This window comes from Merops nubicus, unplaced genomic scaffold (genome assembly GCF_000691845.1).
Source record: "Merops nubicus isolate BGI_N331 unplaced genomic scaffold, ASM69184v1 scaffold3932, whole genome shotgun sequence".
NCBI classification, from domain to species: Eukaryota; Metazoa; Chordata; class Aves; order Coraciiformes; family Meropidae; genus Merops; species Merops nubicus.
Genome location: NW_008595469.1, coordinates 102,618 through 113,372, shown reverse-complemented (window position 1 = coordinate 113,372; position 10,755 = coordinate 102,618). Strand labels below are relative to the sequence as shown.

The 10,755-nt window shown below is 44.5% G+C and overlaps 1 protein-coding gene across 1 annotated transcript in view; it reads left to right on the top strand.

The window, feature by feature from the left end:
- The window catches only part of URB2 (URB2 ribosome biogenesis 2 homolog (S. cerevisiae)), a 19,005-nt gene that overhangs the window by 6,250 nt on the left and 2,000 nt on the right, over positions 1 to 10,755 (top strand). Inside the window, 6 exon segments of the mRNA XM_008936045.1 lie at positions 1 to 769; positions 2,747 to 2,907; positions 4,140 to 4,250; positions 5,175 to 5,417; positions 7,108 to 7,198; positions 8,643 to 8,782. The exon segment at positions 1 to 769 is cut by the window's left edge and continues 15 nt beyond it. Coding sequence (XP_008934293.1) covers positions 1 to 769; positions 2,747 to 2,907; positions 4,140 to 4,250; positions 5,175 to 5,417; positions 7,108 to 7,198; positions 8,643 to 8,782 — 1,515 coding nt within the window.

Here is a 10,755-nt window from a genome sequence, read left to right as displayed (position 1 = left end):
TCTGGCAGGAAGTCCAACTCTGTTTTTAAGGTGCTTCGTGCCAGCGATGTTCTAGAGGCTGTTGTGACCTCTCAGATTACAGCTAGCAAATTCTTCATTGATGTCTTGACTGTTCCTGCTTGGGCACAGTATCTCCAGGAAGTCCAAGCCTTCTTGGAGAACTTTATTCAGATGATTATTGAGAGAAGGCAAAGTGTGAGGCTCAACTTGGAAAAGTTCATGTCTTTCCTGGTGAGCTGCAAGCCAGACGTTGGTGCAGCCAAAAGCAAGGGCTGGAAAAACTGGAATGCTGCAGCTGGGCAGTTACTGCTCACGGCGTTCACCACACTGTGTCACGTTGTCACACTCTACCTGCAGCAGCTGCCAGAAAAGAAGCTGCACTCTGCAGATGTGCTGTCTGCCCTGTTGGAGTCAGTAGTTCTGCAGATGGTTGGAACTGTTGTGGATGGTCTTCAGAGTAACGCCCCAAACCAGCCTTTGCCTGTAGCATTCATACCATCTGTCACTACTCTTCTCAAAGCAGATCTGAGCTGTGCTGTCAAGAAGGGTGGGCAGAAGGAGCCCGGTGGGGTTTTGGAGCAACCCCATATTAAACTGTACCAACAGTTTTACTCTCAGATACTGAGGGAGCTGCCCTGCGCAGGAGGCAATCTGCAGTTCCTTCAGCCTGCGCTGCGGTTCCTGACGGTCTTCTGCTCGGTGCCAGAGCTGTGTCCTGGGGAGGAAACCGCCGTCGTGGTCGTTCTTGCCGTAAAAAAGCTGCTCGCTGGTAGGCAAACTCCCTTTCTCCACTTCCTTTGCTGATTTTGCAGTGCAGAGGCGAGTTCAAAGCCATTTAGCAAAGCATACAGCTTTTTGAAGTGCCCGTATCTATTTACTTGCCTTAAAGCAGTAGGTTATCCTCTTACAAATGCCTAACAGGAAGATCTTCAAGCAGGCAATGTTTTGGTGGCTGGACCACAGCAACCAGCTAATTTGGTAATGATCTCCTCTTGAAAGGTGTAAAGATCTTAATAAAATTGAGGTGCTGTGTTACTCATCCCTGTGGAACATTTTGACTGTAAGTGGAATGTGGTCATACTTGGTGATGTAGGGCTGAAGGTGCAGTGCCTTTGTGCTCTTGTGTAGCAGGTATAGGAGACACCACTGGGGCACCTGATGTGCACCAAGTCAGGTCTGCCTTATCTGAGGATCTCAGAAGACCTTGGATTAAAATATTCAGCTATTTTTGTATCCAATAGGCTAGGTTATAGAACAGTGGAAGTCACATAACTGTTAAGGGTGCTGAACACTTGTAACTCTGGTAAAGCCCGTGGGAGATTGGCAGATCAGTGCCTTTGTCCCTGTCAGTTAAAGAGCCAGGGCTAGAAATGACATGACAAACTTCTCTTGCCACCTGTGTGACCTAATGGCTCCTTTATATTGTCTCCTTCAGAAAAAGCCACAAACGAAATGCGTCACAGATGTAACTGTTCTCTTTGACTTTTTCAAACAGCTGGAATTTGTTGAACTTGCTATACTACTAAAACACTTCGGTGCAGTGATCTCCAAGCATTGTTGAGTGCACACATATATCAGTAAAATAAATTGAGCATGCAGCCTCAATATATGTTTATTTATGAGTTACATCCATGTCCTAGTCTACTGGTTTACTACATACATTACAAAGCATACGCACAAAAAAAAATTAAAAAGTATGGGATAAAGATGAAATAAACTTTTACATATTTTTTTAAATTTAGTTGTATTTATGACATTTTATTTAGAATTCCCACACCTCTATGGGTTGTTTTGTACCCCACTTTGGAGGCTACTGCTTAAGGGAACTACAGTCATGGTCTCAGTGTTTCTGTTGACATTAGGTAGTTAAGAACAGCACAGCTATCCGTGGAAAATATGATATTGAATTTGTGCAATCAAATTTGAGCTGGAACTTACACATAGATACAGGCTTAGTCTGTCTTCTCCCTGGCCTGTGTTTTGATGCTTCAGCAACTGTAGGGTTCAGTAAGGGCACTGAGAGCAGGGACTTCATGTTAGAACCAGAGCCATGAGGATGTGTCAGTTGCTGTAATTTTTCTGCTGACTTCTCTCTGCTTTTGACTGCTTCACTCTACTAGTGTAAGATTGGTAAAGTGCTTTAGCTTGGAGACATAATTAATCACTTGTAAAAGCTGTAAGAATTTTTGATGAGTAAGCAAAGTATTCAATAAGATGAAAGATGGATTCCTGTTGAAGACGTCTGGCATTGTCACAGATCATGTGGATATTTGTGGAACTAAAAAAAAAGCCTTCAGAATCACAAGCTAGTCTAGGATTGTCTGTGTAGTAATAATTGAGTAAGTGGGGAGTGTGGCTTATGGCCATCAGAGGCCTAAACTGTGTCAGCTTAATGCTTCTGTGACTTGCGATGGCTCTCTGGCCAGCATTTGTAGTAAAATCCTGTGGCTTGTTTAGCTTACCCCCTTGGCTTCTGCACATGCTTTGTTGTAAGTATTCCTGTACTACTGAAGGCTTTTTATTGGTATGGTGACTGCTCTGTGAACCTTAGGGTAGGAAATATTTGAGAACATCAGTTCATTGCACTAATGGGGAGGGAGGTGAAGGGAAAGCATGTGGCCCTCTATGCATTTGAGTGTTAAAAGTACCAACAGAGCTGTTTTAAGGTTCAATTCATCCTGTTTTTACCTGTGGAAGTCTGTCTTGGGAATTAATTAAGACATGCTTGTGTCTCTTGAATATGCAGGTCCTGCAATCACAACCCAGGTGATCCAGAGTGTGGAGATGGAGCTGACAGAATTGCTTGTCCAGCTGCTGAGAAATGGCTCTGCTGAGGAGTTTTATGCCATAATGAGGCTGGTACTGCAGGGACTTGAAATGAGGAATGTCTGGCAGCAGAAGGCTAAAGTATGGCGTGAGCTTAGTTTATTGTTAACTTCTTTGTTCAGTTTTCTATAGCTGAAAAAATTTTGTTGGCTGAGCGACATCTGATAAATATTTTTTCCTCTTCCTGCTTTATGTTCAGTGGTCAGGTCAAATTATTGTATATGCTTATAGGGGCTTGGTGACTGTGCTGTGCTCTGGATTTTATAATCTGGATAAATTGAGAGAGATGCAAAGATCATGGAAACCTACTGGAAAAATGTTCTGTCCAGCTTCAGGACTCTGCAGTCTTAATTCGGTGTAATGTCAACAGATATCACAGAGCTGTGATGTTAAAGGCTGTGCTGACTGTATTTTGTACTTGCTGATGAGAGCTTTTGCACAACAGATAGTAGCAGTCAGTCACTTTAATCACTGCTTGTGGCTCTTCTTAACAGGGTTGAAGGTGCTCTTAGAAATACTGTCATTTTAAAGTAAAACCAAAACTGCACTTGTGCTTTTGGTATTTGTCTCTGTTATAAAGACTGCTGCTCTGTGATAACCAGATACCACTCGGCAGCTTTTTAAGTACTGTGCCTTTCTCCAGAGCAACTGAAGCAGCAGTGGTGACATATGGAACACTTTTGGCAAAAAAGCCACCTGTACCCTCTGTAGAAAGCTCAGTGACTTGAGAATGAAACTTGGATTAAACTTGGAGGTTTATCTGGCTCTGTCTTGTTTGTCAGAAATAGGCACAGACATACTGCATCGATTCTTGATGTGTCTTTCTGAAAGTGTTTCTGGAATTCCTGTACTGTGCTTGTAATTCCTGCCATCTGAGCACAGTTTGTCACATGTTGCTTTTATCAGTCTGTCATAACAGCCAGCAAGCAAAAAAAAACCCTCCTGCCAAATGCAGCTTTCTTGGTGTGTAGTGTACTGGTGTGCCTGTATGACCCCTGCTTCCCTATGTTACCTAGGGGCAGTTGAAGGAGAAGCCTCTCGTTTCTTAAGAGTCACATAAGCCTTTTTGTACAGTCAGTTGATTCTAAAATAAATGGAGCCTGCAGTACAACTGGGGCAGCGCTGCTCAGCATATTGAATTTTGTTGAGCTGCTGCTTGGGTTACAGTCTCCAAAGAGATGTGTTGGTGGGAGGACTTTTCACGTGTCAAGGCTTTGGTGATGCTCAAAACTGCCTCTGGAGGAGCTTTTCTGTACTTGAAAGGAGCCTCTGCCTCTCATACCTGTGACTGATCATCAATCTGCTTTCTGCAGGAAGTATTGTCAGCTGTTACACTAACCAAATTGTTGCTCTGCTGCCCATTAAGTGGAGACAAAGAGAAAGCTTTCTGGTTTGTCAGCCCACAGATAATCACAGCTTTAGCTGTAAGTATCTCTTTATTGTAACTTCATTACCTATCCCTTTTATTTGTTGGGAGTCTGTAGTGGTTACATCTAACATGCAGAGAAAAGCATACAGGAATAAAAAAGCTGTGGATGCTAGACAGATCCATACCAGATATACCTGCATTTTTTTTTTGTCTAGACACTTTCTGTTCTCCTTCCTCAAGTAAATCTTGTCCAGTGAGTGCAGTGTGTAGGGCATCCATTTCTTCTTATCAGTAGTTTTCTGGGAGTGCACCATGTAATCTGGAGCTTGGGAGAAACTTGTTAGGCTGCAAAGAGAGTCTGAGTTACCTGTCTTTTCTGCTGCTCAAAGGAGAAGGTAACGGTCAGCCACATGTCACAGCAGAAGCCAATAGCAGCAAAACAAAAAGAAAAAAGTGCTCATATTAAAAATATACAATATAAAGTCACTAAATTTTAAGCTTCCCATTTATCTGAAGGTAACCCAACCCAAGTTTCCTGTCCTTCCTTTGTACAGTGCACAAACATAGTGATGCAGGTTTTTCATTTCTCATGGTGATGGTGTCTCTAGACCAGAATTTGTCAGAGGTTGGCTCTGCAGTGCCTGGGAATCCTGAACATGCAGTTTTTGCCCTTTTTTGGTTGGTCTGCATGCTTGGAACTGCATCAGTGCAGGTGTGAAGAGGTGCTGGTTGTCAGGGGACTGGGGAGTAGTTAGACTTCCACACTCAGACCAGTGCTTACTTGAAACGCATCTCGTGCATCCTTGCCAAGGGTGCAGTTGCACAAAAATGGCTAAAGGGCAGGGGTCTTCCTGCCAGTCCTGCTTGGACCAGTCTGGTTCCATTGACTCAGGTCAGAGCATTATGGTTCTCTGGTGTGCAAATGCTAGTAATAGGTGGCCAATGCACGCCTCTTTATCTGTTTCCTGTCTTTTTGTAGATGCAAACCAAAGAGGCCTGTCAGGACCAGTCCCTGATTTCCACCATGGTTGTGCCTATTTTAGAGACTGTAGCAGCTCTTCTAAGGCAAGGAGAAGGTTTTCTCTTGAATCCACACCATGTGGCACTGGCATTCAGTATTCTTCTAACAGTTCCTCTGGATCACCTGAAGACAGAAGACTATCGTAGCGTCTTCCTGGGAGTCCATGAAGTGCTCTTCTCCATTGTGCAGTGTCATCCAAAGGTATATCTGTGAGGGTGGGAAGAGGGCAAAAACATGGAAATAACCAATAGAGAGGTCAGTGACAAGAAACTTTTTTTTCTGATAGTGGTTCTGAATTAATTTGTCCTGATAGCATGAAAGTGCTTTGTACCACTTGTCATTTTAAAAGACTGGGAATCTCAAAATCACATCATTTAAATTGTTCTCCTGCTTTGTTTTAAACCTACATGGTTGGTCCTCTAGCAGCAGATTGCTTATCAACGTCTGATGCTATATTAGAATGAAGCATTCAGTTTTTTAGGATTGATATCTAGAAGCCCAGATAGCTCAGGCTCCAGGACCTCATGTTCACAAAGCACCACACAGCCACTTGCTGACTTCTACCCGACTCTGGTGGGATGGGGAGGAGAAAATACAGCAAAAGGCTCGAGGGTCAAGACAAAGGACAGGGTGGGCTTACTCAACCTTTATGGTCATGGGCAAAAGGCTGAACTTGAGGAAACTAATTTAAACAACACAGCCACCATGACTTTACCAACTGAATCAGTGTAGGGCAGTGAGAAATAAAATCGGATCTTAAAAAACACCTTCACCCCACCCCTCCCTTCTTCCTGGGCTCAGCTCTGCTCCCAGTTTCTTTGCCTCCTCCCCTCTAGTAGCACAGGGGGATGTAGAATGGGGGTTGTGGTCAGTCTGTCACATGTTTTTGCTGCTCCTTCCTTCACAGGGGGGAGGACTCGTGCAGTTCTCCCCTGTGGCAATGTGGCATTCCTCCTATGGGAGACAGTCCTCCATGAACTTCTTTCTCCAGCCAGCTTGGGTCTCTTCAGTGGGCTTTAGTTCTCCCAGTGACAGACTGCTCCAGCGTAGTCTTCCCTCAGGCTCCTGGCCTTCTTCAGGTGCAGCCATCTGCTCTGGCATGGGGTCCTCCATGGGCAGCAGGATTCCGCTCCACTGTTGCTCTCCTTGAGCTGTAGGGGGTCAGCTTGTCGTCTCACTACAGGCCACAGGGGAATCACTGCTCTGGCACGCTGCCCTTGGGGTCCACTCCTCTCCAAAACAAAACAACTCACCCTCTGAATATGTTATCTCAAAGGGCTAATTGGCTCAGCCTCAACCAGAAGCGGATCCAGCTTGGAGCTGGGACACCTTGAAGCTTCGTACCGGAGCCACCACCATTAGCCCCTTCTCTTGCTACCAAAACCCTGCCAGACACAAACCTAACACAGATAGAGAAACAGCAAATTCTAAAAGCAAGGCAGTACACGTTGCTAAAATGGCCTTACAAAAACCCTGTGGTAGAAAGCTGCCCATCCAGGCTGTTAGCACACAGTAATCTGTAGCCCTACTGGACCTGTGTTCTGTGAATCCATCTGACTACACAGGTGCTCTACCAGCAAGAGTAAATTCCTTAGGCATTGGGGTGCTAAATCAAATGATGCTTTGGAGAGATGAAGTCAGTCAAATGTGGTCTTTACTAGTTACTTGTATCTGAATATGGCCAGAACTGCAGTCCTGCTCCAGGGTTCTTGTGTGCTAGCTACTGTATGGATGCAGAATGAAAAGATAGTCTCTGCTCCTGACAGCTCTGCAAGCCATATAGTTTCCTTCACAGGAGTTGGTTTCCCTCAGGCTGTGGGGTGGTGTACTGTTACCCTTTCCACTCCCTTTACTACATGATCTCAAACGTTTTTGTTCCATGTCTTTACAGGTGCTGTTGAAAGCAGCACCATCTTTTCTGAACAGTTTCCATCGTCTGGTTGTTTCTGTCATGCATGAAGGACGTCAGAAAGGAGACAGAGGTACCATGGCTTGTCCACTTTTGGATTAGATATACGCACTGTAGTTCTGTGTGCTCTAGAAGAGGAGACACAGATCAGGGCAGTCTGACACCAGAAGCAAAATCCTCAAATGTAGCTGTGGCACTGCAACAGTTAGCCCTGTCTGTCCTTTGTGTAGAATGAGGATGAGCTGGGTAGTATCGTGGGGCTCATGAGGATAAGTGGGACTCCTGTAGAGCTGCATGCAGGCAGCACTGCTTTAGGTGAATAAGGTATTCTTCACTGACGGGCTGACAGGAACTGTAAGGCTTGCTGTGCCAAATTTCTGCTCTTCCTGTTGACCCCTGTGAAATGCCTGAAAGCATGGTGCTGTGAACCCTGGTGATACATGCTGGTATGCCTGAGTTACAGTGCCAAATCGAGCCTGCTAAATGGAGCTTCATGGGACTGGAACTGTGGTCACTACAGACCTAATTGTCACCATTCTATCATAGAATCATAGGGGTTGGAAGGGACCTCGAAAGATCATCTAGTCCAACCCCCCTGCCAGAGCAGGGTCACCTAGAGTACATCACACAGGAAGGCGTCCAGGCGGGTTTTGAATGACTCCAGTGAAGGAGACTCCACAACCTCTCTGGGCAGCCTGTTCCAGTGCTCCGGCACCCTCACAATAAAAAAATTTTTCCTGATATTCACCTTGAACCTCCTATGCTCCAATTTGCACCCATTACCCCTTGTCCCATCGTAGGTCATCACTGAAAAAAGCTTAATTCCATCTTCCTGACACTCACCCTTTACATATTTGTAAACATTGATGAGATCACCCCTCAGTCTCCTTTTCTCCAGGCTAAAGAGACCCAGCTCCCTCAGCCTTTCCTCATAAGGGAGATGCTCCACTCCCCTAATCATCTTTGTAGCCCTACGCTGGACTCTCTCCAGCAGCTCCCTGTCCTTCTTGAACTGAGGGGCCCAGAACTGGACACAATATTCCAGATGCGGTCTCACCAATGCAGAATAGAGGGGGAGGAGAACCTCTCTTGACCGACTAACCACACCCTTTCTAATGCACCCCAGGATGCCATTGGCCTTCTTGGCCACTAGGGCACATTGCTGGCTCATGGTCATCCTGTTGTCTACCAGGACCCCCAGGTCCCTTTCCACTACAGTGCTCTCCAGCAGGTCAGCTCCCAAAATTCTATGCTAAGCATAAAGCCAGAACTTGCAGTGCACATTAAATTACAATCAGTGTGCTCTTACAAAATAGCCATTTTAGGAAGTGCATGTGGTGGGGGTGGAGGAGTGGTTTCTCAGCTGTGGCTTGATAAGAAAAGAAGGTAAAATGGGCAAGCTAGCCCTGGCTTCCTGCAGTTCAGGAGTCGTGGATGACTGGGTGATTCTTTGCCTTTTTTTTTTCCTAGTGTTTTTAAGCCTCAAATGCCAGGCTACAACTCAATTTCTGTTCTAGGCAACACAGATGAGTTTGAAGTTATACTGAAGTGTGCACACTTGGTGGAACGGATGTATACTCATATTGCTGCAGAAATGGAGGACTTCACTGTGTTTTCTGCTTTCATTGTGGCTCAGTATGTGACTGAGTTGCAGAAGGTAATGTTCTTATCCATCTTCTCAGTGCCTTGGTATGGTGCTGGCCTTGGAGTTCCTGTTCCGAAGACAGCTGGGTTAAGTTTTGTCAAACCTGTGAAGTTATGAAGCTTGCTGTGCCTCCAGACTGTTATTTTGAGCAAGAGGTCCTGAGAATCTTCCTTACCCAGCTCCTGAAGACGTTTTAAATGTGTGTGCTGTGGGGTTTTTTTTAAGGCAAAATGATGCAGTGCCTGTTTCCAGAACAGCTTTGCTTTTTTGTCATGTTGGGTGTTGCTTTTTCTTCATGTGATAGCTAGGTGGTTCTCCCAGCTTGTCTCAGTTGTCCAGGACTGATAGCAGTTATGGAAAAAAATTCTCCTGGAAAACGTCTTCTGAGTCTAACTGATGAAGTGAATGGTAAAGTTGTTACCAAGCTAGAGAATTGTTAGCTTTTCAGTAATTCTCCTGCACCATTCTGATCTTTACTGAACACAACTATTCCTGCTTTTATGGATGCCAGAGCCAAGGTAATGGCTTCTCACATCCAGACCTAACTCCAAATTGTCATTCTGTTCAGCCTAATGAATTTAGCTTTCGCCAAGGTTCAAATGCTGCTTGTGTTTCAAGTGCCTACAGATTGATTATTTGTGGCTCAGGCCTGAACATGGGCTGAAATACAGAAAGGAATTTTAATCTTTGTTTTTAGACTTTCTTACCACAACAATATCCTAACTGGTCCTATGTTTCTGAAGGATTATGGTGGAACCAGTGTAGTTACATGTAACAACCATGAAGGTTGTTACGAAGCTTGAACTCAGCTGGCTTCTTTTTTTCCAAGGTGTGGAAGCAAAACAATGGGATATGTCAGTTTTTAGGCATGTTATTTAGTGTTCCTTGTGAGTTGGTTATTGTTTACATAATAAATATAGTAGTTCAGCAAATACTAGAGACAAATAGCTGCTAACTGCTCTATTTAACTATCTCTGAACTCTGTAATCTGCTCATTGCTGAATGTAAGTCAGAAAGCTTGACCTGAATTGTCAAAAGACCTTTTCCAGTTGAGAGGACGCTTGCCTCAGTATTAGCAGGAGCAGGAAGTCTCATGAGACTTTTAGGAAAGTTTTGTGCAATACTTTCACTGCGAAAGGGAAAGTGATGGATGGTAGCTGAAGCCACAGATCAGTAATGTGTGCGTGGAACCTTTGGCAAGGGGAATTGGTGTAGTGAGGCACCAGACGCTGTGACAGAGAAGTGTTTTGTGTCTGACAGAGTAGATGGATCACAATTAGGTGATGATTTATTTGCTCATTAGACTGGTGAGAATCGATGGATATTAGAGGAGAAGGAGACGGCGGCCTCAGCGTGCCTTAAGGGGTGCACATACACATCTTTCATGTTGCTCTGCAGAGGGAAAGAAAAACTCCTTTAACCATTCATCTCCTCTGAGCCCAGATCAGTGGCTTCCAGCCTGTGATCTGAAGACCCAGAGGGTCCATCAAAGGTAACTGACAAAAAACATGTTGGTAGGTTTAAGTCTTTATCCAGGCATCTGCACAATTACTGGAACCCCTTTTAAGGGTCTGCAGACTAGAACTGATGAAAGCTACTGGCCTAAACAGTTACTTACTCTTAAAGTAGTTGTGTAACTGTACCCTCAGTGCTTCCTTTTATACCAGGAAATAAAATATCCTGTGAATTATTTTGTGTTATTCTAGAAAGATGCCTTGCCTGAGTGGGTCGCATCTATAGCCTCTTTTCATAGTGTTGGTAGTGCTTTTCCCTTCTTGTCTATGAGCTGTTGCTTAATTCAGCAGTAGTGAAATACCTCTTCACACATTTAATGTCTCACATCAAGAGCTCTGTAATGCTTGACAAATTGGTTGTGCTAACTATTATAGACCATAAAACACTTAGAAGCATAATTAACTGCCAGCCAGTAGTGGCAGCTGTTTAAATCTTTGATTCAGCTTCCCGTAGTGTTACTGGAGGGTGTT